Source organism: Protomyctophum bolini, assembly GCF_963924005.1.
Source record: "Protomyctophum bolini genome assembly, chromosome: 22".
NCBI classification, from domain to species: Eukaryota; Metazoa; Chordata; class Actinopteri; order Myctophiformes; family Myctophidae; genus Protomyctophum; species Protomyctophum bolini.
The window spans coordinates 25,897,466-25,923,609 of NC_137883.1; the positions used below are offsets into that span (position 1 = coordinate 25,897,466).

Consider the following 26,144-nt stretch of genomic DNA (forward strand, 5'->3'; position numbering starts at 1 on the left):
AACCCAGTACCCATGCACTGCTACTCAGAAAGTCTATTACACTATGCTACCCAACTAGTTCAACCTGCAGCAAAAGCATCATATTCCAGATATCAAAGTACAGCAATGACACTACAGGCCTATACTTTGTTACAGCAAATGCTCCACAACAGAAGTGCATGCCCACAACAAACACTCCACTGAACATTGTTTGTATTTGCATACTATGTACAGATAGCTGCTCTTATACTGTCATTAATAATAACAGTACACATGCACGCACGCACACACGCACGCGCGCAAGTGGCGCGCGCGTCGGTGCCGTTTCGAAACAAGCAACTTGCAAGGCACACACACATGCACGCACGTGCGGACGCACACGGCTCCGAAACAACACTAACACACGCACACGCACACAAACACAGCCCCCCTCTCTCTCTTCCCAACTCAATGAGAGCTCTAGCCACTTTCAATGTGATTAAACCAGCGATTATGTTTCTTAACTTTGTGAGACGAATGAAGCAGACCACAATACCATTAATAATAATTATATAATACCACTATACCTTTCTGTGGGTCCGGTCACCGGTCAGCTGTCTGCCCCAAGCAAGAATTTCAAACTCACAAAACGTATTCTTCGTATCCTTTCCTTTTGTTATATCATCCAAAATGGACGATATGCTCCCAGTCTCTTAACTTAATTTTCCCCTCCACGGACACGGACACGGGACAAAACGGATTATAAAGTAAATAATAAACTTATTTCATTTAAAATACTTCACCCGCCATTCTTTCACATCCACACACACATAAACAACCACTGTCACACGAGCAGGTGCTGTGATTTATCAAAAGCCAATGACCTCACGGTCTGAGGCGGGCCTTAGGGCTGAGCACAGCCCTCTATTGGCTGAGAGATTTTAGCCCCAATGACAAGTAAACCAAGCAGGCGTGTTTTGGCAGCTGTCAATCATTCAACGCAATGAAAGCCAATGGAAGCCTTTTGGGATGTACAAAATCAGCCCATTTTGACCTATTTTGTGTTTTTCTTGTAACTATTTGATGCTGTTGCTGCTTTAGATTATACCAGAATATAAAAGTAACTATTCTAAAACATTTTAATAATAATTTCTCATCTTTACTCCATAAGATAGGGGGGGCTCAGCCCCCCTTGCCCATACATACGAGCCATCCCTGAATACAATCTATACAGTATAACCCATTTAGACCTGAGGACACGTCTGTGTTATTAGCTTTGAACCACTTCAACCATTATTTGATACTTTAGCTGTTGAAAAATAGCCCGTGTGTGGAGTTTGCATGTTCTCCCCGTGTCCCCTAGGGTAGGTACCCTCACAAAAACATGCAGTAATCCTGGTCTCTAAACTGCCTCCCCCTGGCCTATACACCATTTATAAGCAGGAAACCTGCCACTGCCCAGGAGTCATTGAAGGGCTGATCCTGGAGAGAGAAGACCTGTAGCCCACCTGGCCAGTTTAGGTGTATTTTGTTTGACAGAAACTACCGCCATTTTTCTCACTGGACACTTTTGAGGTGAATAAAAGCAATTTGATTGCACCACTGACTTTGTCAAATACTTTTGAATATATTACAACTAAGTGGAAAACGTTTTCAGTAACTTTTGAGTATTTTTGAGTATTTTGAGTATTTCTTTGGAGTATTTTTGAGTACCTGGGGATTTTTTCTGTGACTTTTTGAGGACTAATTCCAGTACCTATGGCATATTCTACCCGCACTCAGTACAGAGTGTGACAGACGGTGAACCCCTTTTGGTGTTTTCTTTTTTTAATATATATTTTTTTCCCACAATTTTGTAACCCATTTTTCACCCCTGTGTCAATCATCTAATTCATATATCATCTAACCCATCTAATCATATAATTTCCCTGGTTGGACGTAGCGCGTGGAAGGGACACGTTATTCCAACCAGACACGGGGAGAACATGCAAACTCCACACAGAAAGGCCCTTTCGCCAACCCCACCTTCGGGTATGGGCACTGATGACGCGGAGGAGGAAACACGCCGCCAGCACCCACAGCGCCCCGAGCGGGAATCGAACCTTCTAGCTGTGAGGCGACAGCACTACCAACTGTGCCACCGTGCCCCTGAATTTTTGAGGTTCTTGACATGAAATATTGAGAACCACTGATACAGAAACATGAGGTTTCTCAGAATCTTTTTTTACATTTTTTTAATATTTTTTTTTAATTTCGACGTCAGGCCTAAAAACGTCATTCGCAAAACCATGGCCCCCCACAAAAAGTCTGCATGGGTCCAATCGTACCTACTGGTGTGGAGGTCTTTCAAGCTGTCAGACAGTGTGCAAGAGCACGACTGATGTATCCAAAGGTTGCATTAAAGGCTGATGTTATATGGGGTTTCACTTTCTTTAATGGAGATCTGTATGCTGTGTCCACTCCCCACCCTTGTTCATGTCAATATTATGAATATCCCTCCACTGATTAATATCGCTGTTGATTTTGTCGACTAAAACTAAGACGAAAAATGTTCGTCGACTACCTTTTTTCACTGACTAAAACTAAATGAAAAATAAATGAAAACTAAGACTAAAACTAAACCAAGACTAAATATACTGACAAATTTGTCAACAAATAAAAACTAGACTAAAATGTTAGGAAGGGAGTCAAGGGACTAGTGGACAAGAGATCAAGTATAAGTCCATTTACAAATAGCGGATCTACAAGCACTCACAACAACGCGTCGCTTGCGAGTGGTGCAACTCCGTGTGGGGGTGGCGGTCCCCGGCCGGAACTTTCAGGCCCACAGGAACTCACGCGACCTGCAGGGTGCCGGCCCGGTTTCCGGCGAGCCGCCCCACATCTGAAACGGTAGATACATGACAGTTACCGTGTGGGGGGGGGGGGGTCCCAGGGGGGGGGGAGAGATCCATAGTAAAAATGGTAATTGCAAACGCAGTGAGCACTTACTATGAGACCTAGCAGATCATGTCTGTGTGTGTGTGTGTGTCTGTCTGTCCGTGTGTCTGTCCCGCTATCCAAATATGGAGTGTGTTGCATCAGCAATCACTCAGCTCCATATATGGGCACAAAAGGGGCCAGGTCCATTCAGCTCCATATATGGGCACAAAAGGGGCCAGTGATTTGTTTGTTGTGGACCTGGCTGTAACGGACCCCGGGATGGTCAAACCTTTATTTTGAAGGGTATGGCCGGAAGCGCCAGCCAGCTCCTTCCGGCTGTCATCAGAGGGCTATTTAAACCCAGCTTTGCATGTGCAGGGAGAGGAATTGTTTGGCATGGACGGACGGCATGGGGAATCGCATGACAAACAAGACATGTTTGGTGCGATCCCCCATGTAACTTTGAGAACACAAGAATGGACCTTGAGAGAGACATGCTGTTTAGAACTCTATGATTTAGCGCCTAGCTGGAAGGGGAAAAAGGTATTATTGTTTTTGATGTTTTCTTGTTATTGTTCACTGAATGTTTGGAGTTTCATTGTTTCCTGATCTGTCTAATGTGGATTATGATGGTTTATGGTTCAGGATGCATATTTTGTAATACTTATCAGAAATGTAGACATGTTATGCCAATGCATAAATATGATTTACTTTTATATTATGAAACTGCTTATATATATGATGTACTGATATGTGACGCTATTGATGTGATGTTTATTGATCTTTGATGTATGTATTATATGTTTTTCTTTCAGTTTTCACGGTGACGGTTTACAAATAAAATGGTAAAATTCATCAGTCGATCTCCAACTCCTTATTGCAAGCTGGGTCCGCTACACTGGCCCCTTTTGTGCCCATATATGCAGCTATACGTCCAAAACCCAAATATGTACGAGCTGCGTTCGCTTCCCGCGTTTGCGCGTCTTACTCGTTTCAGTGCTGTCTAATGTTCATGTTGCAGAGCGCAGTCACAGCAAAGAATAAAACAGATTTCTCCTCAGAGAACGAGACTATAGCCGCCAGCTGTAACAGTAAAGTATAAAGCTAATTTTCCCCGTGTGCGTCGTGGCATTATTCCCAAGCCAGTCGTCCTCAAACGCTGCCCCCAATCCATGTGATTGGCTGATCGCATTGGCTGCTGCTGCTCATTGGTCGCGATGCTTCAATCGGGACGCCATGATTGGTTAGATTAGAAGAACAATTAACCCATTCTGGGCGCGGGAACCACTTCTGGTGTTTTAAGCATTATGTTATGCTTTAGCTGTTGAAAAATAGCAGATCTACAAGCTGCGAGCTTGTAGGTCTTATGCCATTTTAGAAAAATCGTGAAAATGTGGCGCAAATTTGGAATGTATATTGTTTTCAGAACGAACGTTTTTAACTCAATTCTTTGCTTCTAGGGGGGTTCCTGGAATAACATATTTTTTGTTGGGGTTCGGCGGCCTCTTAAAATAAAATTTGTGGGTTCCTTGCAATCCAGCAAAGGGACTGGGTTATACCTTAAAGGTACAGGGGCCGTCACAATATGCACTAGAGACAGAGAATTAATTACATTAAAAAGTAGCAGCGTCAGCAAAAGTGCATTAGTGGGCAATCTGTGCAAATAGGCAAAAAATAATCGCTATCTGCTGTTCAGCAGGATAGTTTAAACCGATTAGTCTTTGTAGTGGGCACCCTCAGCCGATGACCTCAGGGCAACAGTTCAAACTCAGACCCAAGTGGGTGATCCGAGACCTCCAGGAGGGGGTGTGTGACTGTGTGTGTGCGTGTGTAGTCAATGTATTTACACACACGCTGCCAAGTGCCAACCCTGTAGGACATCTACACCCAGAGGCAATTAAGTCACAGGCTTGATGCAGAGTGCCAAGCAGGGAGGCATTTGGTCCCAGACAGTCTTTGGTACGACCTGGCCAGGGATTGAATCCCGACCTCCCAATCACTCTAACCACAAGGCCACTGAGCTGGTTTATGTACCCAGAGTAGCAGGGTGAAATGGCCAAGGGCCAAGAGTTCAAGTCATTTCATGCCTTGCCTATTCCAATCCATACTCTGTAGTTCAGAGCCACAATAGATTTCTTTAAAGGATTGGGATCATATAATTATTTCAGCAAACATTGCCAGTAAGATATCAATGTCAGACAGAACCCTTGTATCTCCATATTTCAAGACACATTACTGGCCCTACTGAGCAATCAATCTATGCATGCATAGATTGATTGCTCAGTAGGGCCCAGTAGGACCCAGTAGGACCCAGTTGGGCCCAGTAGGACCCAGTTGGGCTCGGTTCAGCGCCGGAGCAACTTTGGGCTTGATGGAAAAACGCTTCCTCCTCTGGAGCGCAGCTGAGGGGGAGGTGCCTTCGCCACCCGCATCACTGGCGTCCCTAAATGAGACAAGACACAACGCAGGCAAAAGCAGCTCTCGTGACTGAAGATTTTTGTCATGTCAATTCCTAATCTGTGAACAGCATGAAAGAGTTTTTAACCCATTTTGACCCGAGATCAGATTCTAAAAATGTCTTCTACATCCTGACAGTTTTCGGAAAAAGCTATGTTTCTATTGTCAATCGTTCTTCGATTCGATTGAATCCCGACCTCCCAATCACTCTAACCACAAGGCCACTGAGCTGGTTTATGTACCCAGAGTAGCAGGGTGAAATGGCCAAGGGCCAAGAGTTCAAGTCATTTCATGCCTTGCCTATTCCAATCCATACTCTGTAGTTCAGAGCCACAATAGATTTCTTTAAAGGATTGGGATCATATAATTATTTCAGCAAACATTGCCAGTAAGATATCAATGTCAGACAGAACCCTTGTATCTCCATATTTCAAGACACATTACTGGCCCTACTGAGCAATCAATCTATGCATGCATAGATTGATTGCTCAGTAGGGCCCAGTAGGACCCAGTAGGACCCAGTAGGACCCAGTTGGGCCCAGTAGGACCCAGTTGGGCTCGGTTCAGCGCCGGAGCAACTTTGGGCTTGATGGAAAAACGCTTCCTCCTCTGGAGCGCAGCTGAGGGGGAGGTGCCTTCGCCACCCGCATCACTGGCGTCCCTAAATGAGACAAGACACAACGCAGGCAAAAGCAGCTCTCGTGACTGAAGATTTTTGTCATGTCAATTCCTAATCTGTGAACAGCATGAAAGAGTTTTTAACCCATTTTGACCCGAGATCAGATTCTAAAAATGTCTTCTACATCCTGACAGTTTTCGGAAAAAGCTATGTTTCTATTGTCAATCGTTCTTCGATTTTTCGAAAATAGCAGACCGACAAACTCATAGCACGCAACTCGGTGGCGCGCTATGAGCTTGTAGATCTGCTATTTTTCAATAACACCAAAAGAGGTTTCCGCCCAAAATGAGTTTTAATGGAAGCTGCTGTATTCTATTACTAGTTTTGAGTCCCAATGCTCTTCAATCTTATCAAAAATGACTGTAATCAGTTGTGGTGACTGAGAATGGATTCAAGCCATTCAAGACATTGAAAGCAAAAAGTCAAATCGGTATGAGAGGACACAACGCATTTATCTTTAGCTTGCAAAGCCTGAGCAAAATGTATAAGCTTAATTAAAGCTACACAAGCTCACCGCGCATCGCAGCCTGACGCGCGGTGAGCTAGTAGATCGGCCATTTTCGGTTGTGCGTCGCCGCCGTCACCCACGCACAACCAAGTAGCATTCCGGCAGAACTCACCTTGGGACAGTGCTTTTCATTCAGGCAGAACTCACCTTGGGACAGTGCTTTTCCCTAACGGAGACACAGGCGTTCCGTCTGTCACAACAGCCACAGAATGGTCCTCGTTTATTTCACGCTGTGGCGTTTCCTGGGAAATAGGGAGGGGTCCAGGTGCGTCGTCTTGGGACACGGGCTGCGATACAGGTGCATCTTGCGGTACAGGTGCGTCTTGGGACACGGGCTGCGGTAGAGGTGCATCTTGCAGTACAGGTGCATCTTGGGACATGGGCTGCGATACAGGTGCATCTTGGGACACAGGCTGCGTCGGTACAGATCTGCCTGCTGGCCGGACATTTGTATATATTTTCAATATGAAATCTGCAACTGTTTTTTTGTCAACAGATGAATGCAATAACATTTAGCAGCACTAGAGGTCCTCCTTTGATAGAAAACGGGTCCTGGTAGGATAGAAAACCAGCAAAGGTCCTGGTAGGGTTGCAAACCAGCAGTACTGCACCCTACAAAACCAGACACAAAAACACAATGTAGAAGACAAAAATACTGAGACAAATACCTCGGTTGGCAAAAGAGTAATCCTCTAAAGTTCACATTTGAACAAAGAATCATGTATCTCAGGCAATGCTTTTTGAGAACGCTTTAATGCATTTTGAAAATGAATTTCCTCCTTTTGTGGTACAGTAGTACCACCATTGAGCCACCAGAGGTTGACAGGACATAAAACAGAAAGCAAAATCACAGAGGAGAAGAAATTAAATGTATTATTCCTGTCAAGTTGACTGATCTAAAGACACTGGAGTTGAATAGTATCATTAACTTTAGAAAACAAGGCTCAGGAGGTCGATGGATATTCCATGCCATATTCAACAGAATTTACCTCTAGCCTATACCACTGCAATAATTTGTACACCCCCCCCCCCCATCCCCCCATAATTTATCTTATGTTCTAAGGAAAATGAAAGGTGAATAATTTATTGTATAAGCTGGTTATCACTGCCCAACAGATGTGTTCTGTTGTGGGCTCAGTATTTTCTCTGATAATATTATGGATATTGTGCGTCAAGGGCAGCTGGGTGTGGTAGTTAAAGGATAACATGTATGTGAACTATTTTCTGGTGCAGGAAGGGTGACAGAAAAAAAAATACAAACTTTCAATGAGCCAGAGGGCATTTGGAACCAAAAACAATACCCAAATTAATCAAGGAAGAAACACTGCAAACGTATGACTCTGTTGATCTGGTAGAATAAATAGAAAATACATTTAAAAAAATAAAAAATATAAATAAATCCTTATTTTGTATTTCTTTTAAATCTATAATGCGATTTTTAGCCACCCATAATTATAATTATGGTTATGGGTGGGTAAACTGTGCGAACTGAGCAGTGGAACTATAAGTACTTTTTTGTTATTACTACATGTGTTAACAGTGTTATAGTTACACAGTGACGGTGTGTTATATACTGTGTTAGTGTGTGTGGTGCCTTGCTTAATTAAAGTGCCTTTGAGCCAAGCACAGTTTTTGACTAAAGCAGCTGCAGGGTCAATATAGGTCCTAGGAGTGAAAGGTCCTACGCAGGCAGACGGACGGACGGACAGATGATGTGCCACCACTCAAGAATGCACCATATTAAGATTCTACAAATAATCAAATACACGGCGCCCGCTGGCCTAGCGGTCCAGGCGCATGCCACATATAGCTCTGGCCATCGAGCATCGAGTCCCGTTCATGACGACCTTTGCTGCACGTCTCTCCCCTTCTCTCTCTCTCCCTCTTTCCTGTCTATCTTCACTTGAAACTATCAATAAAGACAGAAAATCCAAAAAAAAAAACACATGCACGTGCACGCACGCACAAGCCACACACACACGCACACGCACACGCACACACACACACACACACACAAAATACATATTCATCCTTATGTGTAAGAAAAATGAATAAATCATCGCTCCCCTCCACCGGAACATTCCTGAGGTCATGGAGGTCAAGGTTCCAGCCTCTTTTGTCCTTGTTGCCAACGTGCAGCGCGACATTTGTGAAAAGCAAAAAGGAGTAAACCCAAGAGACCGTAGGAGCCATAGAAATCATTAATCACACACAGTCTCATTAGAAGTCAAGTCAACCAAGTGCCATGACAGGCTGCGTGCAAAAGGGCTGCTTGTCACCTCAAGGCTCCAGTGGAAAGACCCCTGGATATGATATCTCTGCATGGGAAGGCAACTTATTGGACTCAAACAATATCAGTGCTTTGAGTCTGAATGTACAGTTGATAACAGACACAATTGCTTTCCATTAAGTGAAAGACCCATCCATCACTTTACCACTTTCAACCTGGCATCCAGGTTGTCATCATTATACAGTAAGAGTGATTAAAAAAAACTAAAACTAAAAACAATCACACCCGTGTGAAGTGAGGGGCGTTATGATCGTCGTTTGTGTAGGACAAAAATACCGATTTGATTGTCCACATATGACGTAAATTCTCCATTCATTGTCAATGGGAATTTAATGTTTGTGTAGGACGAAAATACAGATTTGCTCGTCCACATTAGGATGTAAATTCTCCATTCATTGTCAATGGGAATTTACTGTTTGTGTAGGACGAACATCTACACTAATTGCTGAATATGGGAGGGTGCCCTCAAACATATTCCATCGACAAGATGACAATACATCGCGTTTTGGAGCATGTAGACGAAGTACGACGAAGTATATACAGTATAGGGGCGTAAGTGGTTAATTTCCTTGGTAACTGTGTATTTGTTGCTTTCAATTATCCAGCGGCCATTCCAGAGCCAATAAACAACCTGTTGAACTGTAAATACCTCAAGGTCTATTTGCAGTAAATCAGAGTTATTTACTGCTCGGTCCATGCACCTTTGTTTCTGCAGAGGCGGCAGTGACGTGGTCAGGGAGTCAGATAAAGGGTATTTCTCACCAACACTTTCCTGTTATTTTCCAGGGTCCTTTGTTTGGTTGCGAGGCCTCAGTTTGTCAGTTCTCAGGGGAATGAGAGGAACATACGAGCTTGACCACTCATCAACACCCCTGCCCTCACACAGAGAACGCTGCTATTGTCCCGGCCTGTCTGTCTGTCTGTCTGTCACCTTGTCTTTGGGGTCTTGTACACCGCAAAATCCTGAGTGTTAATTCAAAGCTGTAATCTAGAATGAATGAATATAAAATAAAATTTTAAGTATTTTTTTTTAACTGGCAGATTTTATTAGACCTTCCTTCCTCCCACCAGGCTCACTTGGCCATGAAAATGAATGAGATGTGTGGAACAAAAATGAGCAGTCTCTCTATAAAAAGGTCTGTAATATTATATTTGTACTTCCTCGCTTCCTGCTTTTTTTTTTTTTACAGGAAATTGCTTCTTTATTGAATAGATTATTTTTATTTCACACGCTTTGTAAGTCACGTTGAACAAGAGGAAGTTTGATTATAGAGAGATGAAACATCTCTTGTTCTAACTGCTGGACAGGGGACACGGTCAAGTGACGTGTAATTTGACAAAAGTCTTGTCTTTTGGTGTGTCACTTGAAAAATTCCTGGCTTTTAAATTCCTGTCCTCGCAGACACAACAACAACAGGAAGAATGGCCATTTTCACAGGTGTCAGGAAGCACAGGAAATAAACATGTTGGACACTGGAAAACATTTGTGTACTGGCAAGAGTCAGAGGTGATGCTAATAACAGCTATTTTTAACCCTCACTGGTATTTTGCCGTTTGGATTTTTATTTTTGGTAACTACAAAGGAAGCGGCAGCTGATTTTACCCGTAAAGCATGCATGTAAAAATGTTTTTTTTTAAATGATTTTTGGAAATAAATTGAGAATATAAATAGAAGATTTTCTTGTGTGCTTTCAGAGCGGCACTACTTGGAACTGTGGGAAATTCATAAGTATACGCAGCAGATCCAGGTCCCCATTGTCTGTATAATTTTGTTGACTATGGGGTCCCAGAACTAAGCCTATATATAGGTCCACACTATATTCCCTTCACCGTATCTCTATGCCAAAAATAACAGAGCTACAAGCTCACCGTTGTGAACTTACAGTTGTGAGCCCAGAATAGGTTATGCTAGGGTTCACGTGGTTAAGAAATGTTTTGTATTTTGTCCCCTCCACTCTCCACACTTAATTAATTCGTTAATTTGCTAACAAATGTTAAGGATGTCTTCATAGAGATCTTTCCTAACTAATTTGTCAAAAATATTGTTTCTTTCATAAACAGTACAGTGGCTATTGCCATTGGCTCTGAGTCTGTTCCATTATATTCACATATATGTCCAGACTCCAGCCTATTTCTAAAAAGCCCTAACCATGCAGGAACCTTCCATTTAGAATAATTAAACACATTATGTGATCTATATAATGTTCATATAATCAGTTCATTATTTGTGAACACAGCTAATTACATGAACCATGTGTTACTGTTATTTGTTCAATCCAATGTGGTTTTGATTTTTAACTGTACATTGATTGTTTTTTTTTCTTTTCAACAATGTATTTATTTTCCTTTTTTACACACAAATGACAATACAAACATACAAAAAACAACAATGAACATTACAAGACAATTACTAACTGTACATTGATTGTTTTACTTGGAACTTTAAAAGTTCTTATATTCTGGTGAATGCGTGATTGCATTTCTTCACAGTGCAGTGTTTGTTACATGTGCATGCCATGATAATGTGTGGATATTATAGAGATACTCCTTTCAAGTGGTACTCTCTTAACTTAAGTCTCATTGATACAGTACTTAGTCATATGATGGTGACAAACACCGAACAAATCAAATCTACAATAGATTGGCTATATTGGCGCTCGACACCACTATATGACAAAGCATAAATACAGAATAGGCTATACTTTGTTGCGATGTGGAGTTCTATACATCCTCAACAGATTAGCTCATGGATCCATTCCAATATATATAGTATACCAATATGTTTTTCAATCCAGAACTTATTGACATTCTCATTTGAAATCATACATATAGCACAAGCTCAACCGATATCTTTAATATTGAATGAGAGGTTAACACCATGCTGCTGCATTCCCTCCGTGGCCTTAAACAGTCTGACCCGGGCAAATGTTTAGAACCTCCTTTTCAAAACAAGGAAACGTATGTTTTCATTTATTTTATGTTTATTCAGAACATATCACTTACAGTAACATGAAACAACTTTTTGCAATTCCCCAACCTTTTTATAAACTTCTGCACTATATTTCTAGAGAGCAGCTCAGAGTTGCAGCTGTATTTCTAGAGAGCAGCTCAGAGTTGCAGCTGCATTTCTTAACAGGGATGCACACCACTGGCATACTGTAGATACTAGAGCCAAGCAAAAATAATTTGTTAATAGCAAAATAAAGTACAAATCTGATAGAAAGAACATGGTTTGTGAACATTGTTTTCAGTAGAACATATACGTCTGACTACTGTCGGTTTCCCATATTCTATGAAGGATCTTTAGAATGTGTTTTGGACAGGTTAGCCCTGTGTGATGGCCATATGGCTATATAGCAGTGGTTTTCAACCCTTTTCATATCAAGGTCCATTATTTATTCGACATTTGAGCCACAGACCACCATTTGATGAGATTTAGCCTCGATTTAACCTCAACATTTTGTTATCGTTGGATAAGATGTTGCCCACAATTCCATGCTGTATTGATGTGGTACCATAGAAGAAATAACAAACCTAAATCAAAATAACAATTATGCTACATTCTCTAATTGTGTGGACTTTTGTAAATTAAGTAATGCAGATGTTTAACAATAATTTAACTCTTGTGTAAAATGTGATTTTACGCTCTCAAGAGTTAAAGATCTACAAGGGTCTATTTGGTTACCAACTCTCCATCATTTAGCTGGGGACCACCTGGGACCCCCTCAAAGACCACTGGTTGAAACCACTGCTATATGGTGTTCAACCACTCAAACCCTGTATATATTTTTTGTTATCAAATGTTTTTTTATTTAAGACAATAAATTCAAACCCTATATTGAAAGTGTCCCCCAGGGATCCTCCTTTTCCCCCTGTACACTAACTACTAACTACTAGATATTTTTGCAGAATATTTCGCTCCAGAATAGCATTGAGAAAATGCAGCAGGGTGGTAAATGTATCAATGTAAAAGCTACATTGTGTGTACACATGATTATAAAGGATAGGAATATAAAACACAAATAAAGAAAAGCCCAAACCAATCCTTTAGAATAGTGGGATCATATTATAACTTCCAGATTAGGTACCTTAAACCTTGCTCACAAAGCTCTCGAGGATACACCAGTGTTTTGTATTTTTGACCATGGCACCACATGGTTCCAAAACATGCATGCTAATGCACAAAGTGATCCTCCAAGTTCGACAACGCTTAAGTATTGAATGCTGCAACATTAGTCATTGTAGGCTTTATACAGTATTGTTTCATAGCTTTTTAGTAACCACAGTTTAACGATGATGGATTATGTCAGTGGACCGATGGAATACCACTGTCTGGCGGTGTCCTTTAAGTCCTTGTGTTCATAATTTAGAACCAGGTCCAATTGATCATTTCTACATATGCCCATAAGCTTTCAATTACATATAGGGATTTATTATTATTATTATTTGTTTAATTAGTTAATGTGTAGGCTACTTATTTCAACCTGAACATTGTTAGTAATGGAAATACATGTAGATTATATATCCAGTAAAGTTTTTCTTTCCATAACTTTGGTTTAATTAGGAGGAGCTTCCTGTACATTGGTTGGTGTAGGCCTATACATAGATAGGCCTATGACCTTTTCCACTTTTTCTTACTTTATTTTGTTGCTTTGTTTCAACTTTTCAACAAAATGAATGACAATGAGAATTTAATTTACTCTACATATACTAATATCATTTGCAGTTTTTCTTGACATAGCCTTCTTATTTTATCGGAACACAGGGATAAAAAATAAAAATAAAAAATTTCAAAGAAACAAAATACACTTTCAAAAAGCAGTACAAAAGTTTGTTTGTTCTTTTGACATATTAAAATATACTTCAATCATTTATAAGTTAATAGTAATACTATGCTACATTTACACTGAACTGATTCAGTCGTGAAAGTGCATGTCAGCGAGGGTTGAGCCATTTTGTAGCAGCAGGTGTGTCTGTGTTCATCTCTGTATCCTGACTTTCTCCTGAGCCCAGCTCACCTCCTCCTGCAAAGGCAAATGAAGAAATACATCAAATCACATTTACATTTTGTACACACGCATGCATCATGAAAAAGTCGTTACGTTGCTACGACCTGAAATGACTGCTATAGCCAGGCTAATCATGTACATACAGTATAAGGATTAAAGATTATAGCCTATCTCAGAATGTATCCCTGTATGGCTGTCTTTTCCCCCCACAATTACTTGGACAGTAGCCTTATACCTTCATGGGATTGAGTCTTGAGCTTGCTTGCAATTTTGGAGAAGAATTTAAAGGTGAGACAAGCCCCAGTCTCCCTGTCACAGATGCCTCCTTTGCAGCTGCATGTCTTGCGGCACTCGATCCCATAGGTTCCATACATGCAATCTGTGGAAAAGCACATCATAGGCTATATATATGGGCTACACGACCTCCAGAGGGCTTCCATATCCTCTATCAGAGTTGATAAAAAACGGCAAGAGCTGATATTTTTGGATTATAGGCTATTGGAATAGTCTACTGTTAAAAAACACAACCAAAATATAGGCTTAAAACAATTTATGCACTTGAGACTATTATAGGCTATACAATTGAATTAGCTATGCTACTGCAGTCAGGAACAGGCTGTCCAAGTGCAATTGTTGTTTTAAGCCTTTTTTGGCTGCCTATATATAAAATAATACGGCAGCCCAGATAAAAGGAAAGTGTAATTCAAGCCTAATGTAAAAATGTGACAAAGGCCTAAGCATATCTAGGTTTAGGCTAAGGATTCGGATACCCAAAGCCTTTTGGGTATCCGAATTGACCTACACAAACCGCTTATCATATTCATAGGCCTACAATATTTACAAAAACAAAACAAATCAAGTAGCCTACTGAATTTATCAGGCATGTTATATAGCACATAAAGCAAACACGTTCATCTGCTGTGCAGCAGCAGGTGCGCCAGACCAGTCAGTGTGTGAATATAGCCTACCTTTGCAAATTCCATATTCATCTCCATAATCATCCTCATCCTTGTAGAACTCGCAGAATAACCCCGGTCCACACTTCACCCCGTGCATCCCCGACACTGTGCGGTAGCAGTGTTCCCCCCTGCCCGCTGCACAGACCTGGCAACAGCCGCAGTCATCCAGGACAGTCCGTCTGCAGCGCTGCGTGCCACCGCACAGCTCAACGTTACATCGCTCCGGGCAGTTCACTGCGTACTTGACATTCGCGCCCCAAGCCTTGACATCTTGGACTATTATTGTAGACAACACTGTGAGAAGAAGAAAAGACATCGTGCATGGATGTGCGGGAGGGAGGAGGGTCGCTTTGTTTCTCCAGTCTTTTCGGCTGAATCGATCTGGGCAAGTGATTTGTCCCGGACAGAGAAGCGACCACCTCTGGCGTCTTGAATGGAGTGACCTATGGCTCCTCGGGTTGCAGAGTTATCAGCATTGAACAACTTTGTTTTGCACATGGTTTTGCCCTCGTCAATTTCCTCAATCCGGTGTTGTCATCCTTTTTTACCACTGCCCCTTTTTAGAAATCCGGTATGGAAGTGGGATTAACACACTGAACTGAACTGCCATCCAGGAATTGAAATTAATGTGACCTGAAAGATGTCAGGTTAGTTATTATCTGCTCAGATTACTAAATGTTTTCGCCCATCATGTCTGCATCTGCCTGTCTGTGTTCTAATCAGACCACATTGTCGTGGAAGACAGCAGCCAGTATGGTCATGGAATGTAGGTTGTCCTCTAAAAAAAATGTTATAGAGTTTGTATTGAATGTCTGTCAAAAGGATTGAAAAAATCAATTGACAATGGATTGGTGGGTTGATTATTATAATAATGCATAATAACCATGATGAAGGTTGAAAATCATTGGTCTAGAACGTCTTTCAATCAACCTGAGGTTCACACAAGAACCACAAATATAAAATGTAGGCTACATGTATGAAGCTTGAGCACTTTGAACAGTCACATGCATTCAGTCTTTTAACACAAACTGATCCACAGGTCAGAGGTCATCCTCAGACCTCAGGCTCTCTCCAGGTGACCAGTTCCAGGTGATACCGGTCTGCGTTAGCACGTCTGACCAGACAGACACGCAGAACATGATATAATACCGTTGCTGTCGGGAGGAAACCACCAGATTTTTTTTAAATCAGGTGGTTATAAAATTTATAAAATTATATATAAAATATTGAACCAATGAAAAGTAGTAAAAAGTGCTTCAGACAAAACCTCTTAACTCCATTGGCCCCTCTAACTGCCTGCTAATAAAGCAACTACAGTAACTCCACCAACTCCCCCCCTCCTCTCATGCAACTAATTGACAATATATAAAGTCACAAACTCACAACAGAATGAACATTTTGGAGTTTCTGGTTTCTTGGTTTCTTTCTGACAGCAGAGATATGGCACTTCCAACCATCAGAGTCAGACTGTTTCCATACTTAGTGTGGAAGTTGAGGGAAGCTAAATATGTCCATATTTAGGCTGATAACGTGTTGGTTCTCACACTGATCGTCCGAGCTCTCCCTCCCCCTCTCTGGCCTGCTTATTGCATAGAATGAGCGTGAAACAGGCTCTCTAACTCCCTCCCTCTTGTACCTCTCCCGCTCTCCCCCTTTCACTCTGACTCAGCTAAGATGTCAGTATTGTGACATCAGGCTTGTCTTTATGGGCATTCATATCCAGGCACTACCTATTGTAACTGTTGCCCAAAACTGTCAATCTGCGTTGATATTGGTGAACTCCATATATGGTTATACTATTGGCAAACTTGAAGTTGAGATTGCTTGACAAGGAGTCCATGAGGTGAAGTCATTGGTGTGTAGAGAGAGAAGGGGAGAGCATGGAGAGCAGCATGGTTTGCAGTGAAAAGAAAATATTTGGGCAATTTAAATTGAGAACCGTCTGACCGATCGACTTCAAACAATCTTCATCAGCATACATACGGTACCTGATGGAGTGATGAACTGTATGCACAGAATGGGAAGTCGGTTGGATCAGCGGTTGTCCAGAACCACCTTGCGGCAATTCCCAGAAGACTGCCCTGTATCTGTCATAAATATGATGACAGAGAGTACAGGATCTCTGGCATATATTTATATGCCAGATGGCAGACGGGGCGGCGGCAGTGGCTCAGGGGTAGAGTGGCCGGATGGCAACTGTGAGGTTCCCAATTTGACCGAGATTGATCTTGCACCTTCTGTTAATTGGGGCTGTCATGATGTGTCCTCCACTGCTGTGCCTAAATAGGGCTTCCTTCTATCCAAATATGGACATCTCCAGCAAGAGTGTATAAAATAAATGGGGAAATGTCTAAACAGCCAGATAAAACCTGATCTTTAAAGTTAGATACATAGAGACACATGTTGATGACATCCACAAACTGTATCCTGCCATTTCAGAATAGGATGTTCAGAATCGGGCCAAACGGGAGGGATCTAGAACTTGATGTGGACCACCGGCCGCAGAGGCACAGCCACCAGTCATTATACCTTACAGATTATGAGGTCACCAGGCAACTGCAGCGAAAAGAAGTGAAAAAACGCATTAGAGACAGAAGGAAACTAGAAATGACCAATGATGAGCCCTGTTCTTCACATGATTACTGTTGCTACCACAGGGATAGCCACCGTCAGCCTGAGGCCTCCTGTTGGCGGTCTAATCCGAGAGCCCACAACGATGATCGTCGCCACCAACTTCATAATCGCAGCCACCATCATGATGATCACCACTATCGTCAAGATGACAGACATCATTCACCTGACTGTAGAGGCTACACCGAGGGTCACTGCCTTTCCAGCAGGTTCCGCACCTCCACCCCTATTCATGAGCAGGCCAGAGAGCACATCTCCACCATGAGAGCGGAAAATGACCAATTGCGACAACAAGTGCAACATAGCATTAGAGACACGATAAGGAGAATAAGGACTTGTATAGCACATTTGGATAACCGCTACCCAGATGATCTCTGTCGGCATCCATATGGTGATATACAGGTATGTGATATCTGTGTATGTCGTGTGTCAAATTTGAGATCGGACCCTGATATTAACAATTACGACTCTGTAGTGGCGAATGAAGTTAATAGACTGTTTTTAGGCAACCTAGAGAGCGACCCTGCTATTGTTGACCTGACCAACAACAATAACTCTGGTATGGGGGTCGATGAACGTCCTCAGACCAGAAGTGCAGAGAGTTATGTGGACAATAGTGATGGAGATGACCAGAAAAGTAGAACCAGGGTGATTCCGGGTACCATCAGCTGCCCTGTGTGTATGGATACCTACGCAGAGATTGTAAGCAGTGGTAGGCTAGTGGTTTCTACTCACTGTGGCCATGTGTTCTGCAGTCGGTGTATCAGAGATTTGCTGCATCAATCTTACCACAGCTGTCCTACCTGCCGCAAGAAACTGACACCTCAAGAATACCACCCTATTTACGTCTGAACATGACACTGTGTGTGTGTGTGTGGGGGGGGGGGGGGGGGGAGGGGGGGGGTGCGTGTGTGCGTGCGTGCGTGCGCACATTGCAAGTCTGTTTGCCGTCTCCCATCCGAAAAACAAGCTAAAGCCATAAATTATAATTATGTTCACACCAGGTGCCTTCAAAGAAATATAGGCACCGCCACCACCTTTTTACATTACACCTTATGAGAAATGACCAAAAGGCGACCTTCATCTGGTCGACCAGATCACTTTTAAAAGTTGAGAACTTCTGTGGAGCACTTTTTAACAGGTGTCCAATCACAACCTTATGCAAAGGCAGGGCTGCTCTTCCAAGCTGTCTGTATCATAGAGCTATTGCTTTCTCTGCCCCCTGTTGTCAGCCATGGAGGCACCCACATCTGACTGCCACCAGCGTCCCTACTCCCTCCTGCCTCCTCTTCTGCCTAACCCAAACATAATTTATTATTAGCTAATATAATTACATTGTGGCTTTATTCATCAGGGAGTTGTATTTTCTTAAAAGGCTGAGCTATTAATATATCGATTCCCAAACCTGCCATGGCAGATGACCTGCAGATGACCACTTACCCTAATTCTTAACCATAACCGTGTTTTATGTGTTTTAGCGGAGTTGTCAACCGAGTTGGGAGTGAGAAAGGCACTTCTGCATTCCAGTGAGGGCAGGAGGACCGTTGTAAAATAACGTGATGGGAGATCCATTCCTTCAATGTCAAACGTCTGACAGGTAGTCGGATGATTCCCCAACCCATCATTATACTGTATTACTACTAGAGTGAGAATGTCGACCAGCCAGGACTCAGAGAGAGGTGAAAGCCGGGGTGGAGAAACACGTCCATCTGACAGCTCGTCTATAAAATATTGATACATTTTAGCCAATAAATGACATGCAGTTGTTCTAATCTAGATATTAGTTTCACAACTTGTTTGACTGGTGTGTGTCAGTTGATGGTCCCCCTTGACAAAGGCCGGCCTCTGAAGGTGGTCTATAGAGGGTATGCGCATGCTTTAAGTGGAAACGTGAGTGGCAAAGTGAGTTTAACATTGTTTAATGTCGTTTAATGCAATCGGATAATACTTTTCTGTATGGATGTTTTGGACTGTCACGGCCAACAAGTAGTTTTTTGCCACTCAGTTGCATTCCCACATAACTTCCGGGTTTGATGATGATGTCACGCGCTTACCCTCTATTGTGTGGTCGGCAGTCTGCTCAGGCTCGCCGCACTGACATGCTGCGCTGTCTGCCAGGCTCTACTTCATGGACAATTTGAAGCAGAACCTACCAATTCTTGGGCAGTTCAGCAGGGTCCATTGCTGGTGTGGAAGATCTGCCAAAAATACCTAACCTACCAGGCCATTTAAAATAGTCTTCCTTTACAATTATACCAGACAACCTCCTAGTGTAGACAAAAATCCAACCATACTGTTTCTCAGACATTCAACTATATCACCATTATAAACCTGGCTAATCCAATAATATTACACCTTGAACATTCTTTTTAACCTCTCCCTTGGCCAACTGCCTATAGAGAGTTGCAGTCCCATCCCCTTTCAGAATGACGTGGGCACTTCGTTTCAGAAAATATTTATTTAAAGACATTTAAGCCTTGGACAAAGCCAACTCGGCTCCTGACAAATCATGACAATAAATTATTTTTTTGGGTTGAACAAATAATTAGAAAGAAGGGCAGGGTACAACACAGTGTACACTTTTTGTCAGGTGAAACCTGACTAATGAAAGCTCATGAAAAAAAACCTAGTCTAGCCCTAGTCATACTGATGGCCTAGCCTGATTGGCTGCCTCGTCTGCCTCCTCTGGCCAATGGGACATTGGGACATCAAGCAACGGCATGCCTTTGGCATGCGCTCTGGGCGCATCCAGAGAGACAGTAGATTCACGAAGATGCTAAATGGCAGGCAATTTTCTTTTGCCAACGGCTGATTCGGTCTGGCTTATTAGCCAGGCTACCATGAGGGTACATGTGACCACACTTTGAGACCCATCACCAATTGCAGATTTCTGTATTAGCACCAATTTTGGTGACCTTGTGGTTTTGCTCTAGTCTAGTGCATTCTGCAGTAATTATACAATATACAGTAATTGATGTGCCACAACAACAACAACAACCTGCCACTAAGAATAATTTCAAATCCTCCATTTTTATTTTATCCAGACTAGCATTGGGATGAATACTAACCGATAGTGTTTCTCTCATCCAGCCAGAGCCAAAGCAGCCTGTGATCTCGACTCTGGGGAGACAGCCTGCAGTACTCCTAGTCAGCACCAGAGAGCGCTAAGTGGCAGGAAAGTCAACCTCAATGCCACCCAGACTTACATTGTAGTGACTTACACCTGCCTATATGGTAACAAACAGTAACGTTTTGATACTGGAAATTAAGTTTAATCTTCATACAATTCACCAATGGGTTTTTCCCTAAATTATTTATGGACTTAGATGTACAATGCCTTTTGGAGAAAGAAATCCATAGTTATCATGTTAAATAATGGTGTACAAATGAGTATGAATGTATTTACTTGCCATTTAACTGCTTTTGATTGAGTACACCCACACCTGCAAAACAACGAGCCAAACAAAGAATACAATACAATACAATACAATACAATACAATACAATACAATACAATACAATACAATACAATACAATACAATACAATACAATACAATACAATACAATAAAATATGTTATGCTCTCTCTCTTTCTCTCTCTCTCACACACACACACACACACACACACACACACACACAACACGCACGCACGCACGCACGCAATTTGCCCTTCATTGTCAATGGCATTTAATGTTTGTGTTGAAGACATTTTACGTCATATTTGGTGGACATTTGACCTAATTTCTCCTTTCAGTGTCCATGGCAAATATGAGACATGTGGGGATAGCGCCCCTTGTGTGAAGTGAGGGGCGACCACTGTATTTATATCGACCACATGGCGTCTTATGTCGTCATTTAGTGCCCTAACAAACATTAAAGCCTGGCTAGCAAACGATTTACGCCATAAGTGCCAGAAACAAACATTAAAAATAATACCCGTGTGAAGTGAGGGGCGCTCTTATCATCGTACATATTTTCTCATTCCGGCCAATCACAATTTGTGTCCCCACCTTCGCCATCAATGTTTGTGTTACTCTGAATTGTCTACATTGCATTTAATGATGCAATGATGTCTGGTGTTATATATTATGGCTCCTCCAGTCATTGCTGTTGTTCTGCTGGAGCTTGCACTCCTCCATACATTCTTATCCCTCCTCAGCTCCTTCTGGACTGACCTCACCTGACCTCACCTCAGCTCCTCCCTGTCTGGCTGTCTGGCTGTCTGGTTTTGTTGTGGCTTTCGCCTTTATTTTTTATTTTTTATGGAAAGACAGACAGTACACTGACAGGAAATGGGGAGAGAGATGGGGGGAAAACATGCAGCAAGGGCCGTCGGGATCGAGTCGAGCCCGCGGCACACTGCCAGACTGGATTACCAGCCAAGGTGCCTGGACCACTGAACCATGGCCCAGGCCGGAGCGCACCATTCTGAGTCAGGCCCCATCCATGACTGAGCGGAGCGCACCTTTCTAGTTTATAACTGAATGAGGCCCCATGCCCGCATTCAGTAATCAGTATAGTAGAACTTTAAGGGTGACCAGACGTCCACCTTTGCGTAGGACAGTCCCACATTTTCAACACTTTTCAGGCGTCCCACAAATTGAGACCCTGTCACACAATTGTGACTGACAGGCATCAAAGGTTTTCAGTTGTTTCAGTTCAATGGGCACCTACGGACGGCTGCAATTCGAAACTGGCCCCCATAAAACCTGAACCCCCACCCACCCCCTTTTCCCCTCACTGTAGGCCTATATGTTTTTTTCCCCTTTTTACCTCCTCTATTAGCTCTGGTCCATAGCTACTCCTCTATGATTTCCTGTTTTTGGCTATATAGAAATGTTTTGATGAATTGAAAATGGCGGGCACTATTGTAAACAAGTGTAATGCTTTATGCCATTTATGGTGTCGTCCACAGCTAACAGTTTTTGTATCGAGTTGTGCTTGAAATGTACTGTAATTCTGCAAACTGTTAATAAATACTTCAATCAATCAATCAATCAATCAATCAATCAATCAATCAATTGTCTCTCTTTTCCTCCAAGATGTGAGAAATATCCCCTACAGCAGGGGTGGGCAACTTTGACGATGGAGAGGGCCACTATATTTCCACACTCACTCCCTATAGGGCCATATGTTAATGTCGTTGCAAAAATAGCCGATCTACAAGCTCAATTGAGCTTGTAGATCGGCTATTTTTGCTATATTCTTATTGGAATCCTGAAAATGTACATGTTTATGTCATTTCAAATGCCTTTAATTATACGTGTGTTGAGCATTGAGCTACTAATTTAGACTGAAGTAATTAAAGCAGGTCATGGAATTGTAAACAGCTGGAACCAATATTATATCAGTATTCTGATATTAACCTGAGGGCCACCTTAAGTGAAGGTGGGGGCCGCATGTGGCCCCCGGGCCGCCAGTTGCCCACCCCTGCCCTACAGTATCAAATCAAATTGGACATACCACCCATGACCAAAATTTGCATTTAAAAATATGTGACATGCTGCCAGAGCGGTTTAATAACAACATTAGGCCTGCCGCCTATGGAATATAATATGACACTGTCAAATACTGCACACTGTACAGTTTGGGTGGTACTGCAGGCAGTGCACTTTTAAATGTGCCATGATCCAAATGAAGCTGATATAATATCCTGAGGTTCAGAAGTACATCAGAAACCGAAGCCCTAGCAGCCCTGCACATTTCACAATATTTTATTTTATTATTATTTTTTACCCAGGGAAGTAGCTGAGCACAGGTGCTCATTTTCAGCAACGCCCTGCACGAATTACCACAGCGTCCGTTCCATCATGTGGATCTTAGACTTCACGACCACCTGTCATTATGCCATATGGCCACTAGTGGTCCGTGGACCACTGGTTGAGAAACACCGTTGTAGACTCTACTCCTCTTGGGACAATGAAGTCCATCAGTAAAGGTAGGCGGTGGTCGTCAGTCAGATGTTTATTGCATGAAGACGCCTGGGGTGGTGTGCGTGTTTGTGTTACCTTTAGAGGAGTGATGTCGCTGCGAGGTGACAACTAAACGCAGAAGCCTTCACCATACTGTACTAACGTCAGGTTAATGCAACGCAACGTTAGCATTAGCAGACGGATTAGCTTGCATTGCAGGAGGCAGCTAGCCGTTGCCTTAGCATGCTAGATGCAGAGAGCACGAACCGAAACACCGGGGGAATCTGTACAGTGTATGTTTGTGTGTAATATGGCTATAAAAAGACAATCGTGTCGTTGTCGAATGCACGTCGCTATATAGGTCATACTGGTGGAAAATGACAAGGGGAATTTACTGTTATGTACTGTCACATCAGCTGTCACGATAGCACTAAGAACCGTGCCAATATGTTGTAAAAATAGCTCCCAACAGGCTAGGCAGCTAATGTTAGGCAACTCACATTATTAGCCAGAATGTTACTATAACGTATATTTTAGTATCTGCATGTCAGTTCAGTATGTTTCACTGATAACGTAGGTGGATAATGCAATCTTATAGCTTTTATTTGATTTTTGTGTGTGTGTGTGTGTGTGTGTGTGTGGTATCTCTCTCCCCCTCTCACACACACACACACACCACACACACACACACACACACACACACACACACACATACTGTTGTGTATGACACACACACACACACACACACACACACACACGTCACGTTCATGTGTCAGGGCTGAAGTTGCTGAAATCAATCTGGTATATAGTGCTACATTAGGAAGCCTTATAGTCTACTCTTTACTCACATTAGGGTGTGAGTAAAACGCAAGTAATGTGATCGGGTGTGATTACTAGCTGTACCTGCAGCCTGCAGAGAGTTGCTGGATATAGAGATCATGCTGCATGTCAGACACCTATGGAATTAACCATTGGAAAATTATCTCAAGGCTGGTGACATCTTTCTTCAGAATATCTTCTGCCATGAAACAGATTCTCATCTAATAATCTGATCTAATTTTGCCTGGCCTGCATTCCGATTTGGCCATTGGATGTTTAAATTCGGACCCTAGGGGGTCCCCAGCAAAATGTATTAATACAGTATAGCATAAAAATCTGTTTTTACCACTATAACCTACTTCGGCTATTTGAAAATAGCCGGTCTACAAGCTCTATATGCTCGATATGTAGATCTGCTATTTTCTCTCTCTAAATATATATATATATATATATCCTGGAGCCGAGCCTGCATGAAATAGTTTGAGAACCAATGGTTTAAAAATCATGTTTGCAAATTTGGGACTGTGCTGTTCTGTGTAAAGCCTGGCAGGTGTATGGCAAGTTAGCTTTTCAGTGCAGTAATATTGACCTAAATTGCTCATCTTTGATCACTCCACAACTGGAGGCGTCATGTCAAGGCCTTCGCTGTATCACTGCTTCTTGTTATTTTTGTCAAGAGTGGAAACCATATACAGTAGCCGGCAGGCCATAGGCGAGGCAGGAGAGATGTGACTGCACAATACCGTAATGAAAGAGGCAGTCAGTCAGTAGGTCATATATGAGACTGTGTGCTGTGCATGTTCCACATCGATAGAAGCTATGAATGGCAATGAGGAACATAAGAATGTGGTTTGGCTTGAGCATGAAAATAACCTGGTTCTTAGCTTTGGCTTTTTACAGCTCAACATTGTGTTATAAAATTGGCCAAGTTGCTATCTTTCTGTCTGACTGAAATTAATCTATCTTCAAATCGTGTGTGTGTGTGTGTGTGTGTGTGTGTGTGTGTGTGTGTGAGAGAGACAGAGAGATAGAGACCTTTAGCTGCATGCTTAATGTTAGCCCTCAAAAATGTGCTGATAGTTATCAAAGCAGGATGGGAATGTGGAGCATACAGGCTGGGTCGCTGTGTGTGACGGTGACCATGGCTGTTTTTTGCACTGTTTGGATCGTGTGTCAAAGGGACACCACATGTGCAACGATAACAGCTTTCGCTCTGAAACAGAACATGTGTAGATAAGATCACGGGGGGGGGGGGGGGGGGGGGGGCACGACAAATGCCTTTACTACTACTACTGGTGTCAGTGGTGTGTTCCTCCTTTAGTCCAGGACAGGCCCTCTGTCGTTGACCCCACCATGGAAATCAACACGCACATATACTGTATTGACGAGTCAGCCCTACCCGGTGGTCCTATACAGCATTGATTCCCAACCTTTTCATACTGAAGTACCACCTACGAAAATATTTGTCTATCCAAGTACCACCATAATAAATAACATTTATTATTTGTTTATTTTGTTAAAATACAAGATCGTATACAGTAAACAGTACCTGCCCTTTTTGCTCCATTCCTAAGCCAATGACGCTCCATTCCTAAGCCAAGGTGTGCTGTCATGCTCATTTCAGCACCTATTTTAACCAATTGCTTAGTCAGAAGTCAGTCAGAAGAACTACCTTACCTGTACTGTAGTAATATTTCATATTTCATTCCACTTTTGTCTTTGTTCTCCTTTTCCAGGCGACTCCTCTGTGTACCAACAGAGGGGGGCTCAAGTACTGTAGCACTAGTGGTACAAGTACCAGTGGTTGGGAACCTCTGCTTATACAGTATAATTGAACTCCTACATTCTTTGGAGTGAACCACACTACTTTACTGTGTACGTCTGGGCTAGAGTGATATGTGTCCGTCTTCATTTCATAGGGTTCTAGACTAGTGGGTTGTGTAGCAACATAATTGAAGAAGGCAAGAATGTGCATCATCAACACATGATAAACAGATCTGTT

The 26,144-nt window shown here is 42.4% G+C and overlaps 3 protein-coding genes across 4 annotated transcripts in view; 1 reads left to right on the plus strand and 2 right to left on the minus strand.

The window, feature by feature from the left end:
* LOC308310081 (sister chromatid cohesion protein PDS5 homolog B-like) overlaps positions 1-765 on the minus strand; it is a 30,253-nt gene extending 29,488 nt beyond the window's left edge. For both annotated transcript variants that reach the window (XM_080756156.1, XM_080756155.1), the window contains exon 1: positions 546-765. The gene's annotated coding sequence lies outside the window, so the exon portion shown is untranslated. The remainder of the gene's footprint in view (positions 1-545) is intronic.
* A 12,266-nt stretch (positions 766-13,031) lies between these two features.
* Positions 13,032-15,219, minus strand: esm1 (endothelial cell-specific molecule 1). The gene is made up of 3 exons (XM_080756058.1): positions 14,792-15,219; positions 14,059-14,202; positions 13,032-13,838 (listed from the first exon to the last, which is right to left on the minus strand). Exons 1-3 carry the CDS (start codon positions 15,096-15,098, stop codon positions 13,750-13,752), a joined length of 540 nt encoding a protein of 179 aa, XP_080612184.1. The 5' UTR covers positions 15,099-15,219; the 3' UTR covers positions 13,032-13,749.
* Positions 15,220-17,399: 2,180 nt separating this feature from the next.
* The window catches only part of LOC308309723 (putative E3 ubiquitin-protein ligase HERC1), a gene marked incomplete at its 5' end in the record, with an annotated part of 80,022 nt that continues 71,277 nt past the window's right edge, over positions 17,400-26,144 (plus strand). The window contains 2 exons of the mRNA XM_080755640.1: positions 17,400-17,622; positions 25,879-25,913. Of these exons, the coding sequence (XP_080611766.1) occupies positions 17,400-17,622; positions 25,879-25,913 (258 nt within the window). The remainder of the gene's footprint in view (positions 17,623-25,878; positions 25,914-26,144) is intronic.

Coding starts and splice junctions, on each gene's coding strand:
- esm1 (XM_080756058.1), bottom strand. CDS start 15,098: ATGTCTTTTCTTCTTCTCACAGTGTTGTCTACAATAATAGTCCAAGAT. Junction 14,203..14,791: donor TGAATATGGAATTTGCAAAG/GTAGGCTATATT, acceptor GCTTTTCCACAG/ATTGCATGTATGGAACCTAT. Junction 13,839..14,058: donor CAAGACTCAATCCCATGAAG/GTATAAGGCTAC, acceptor TTGCCTTTGCAG/GAGGAGGTGAGCTGGGCTCA.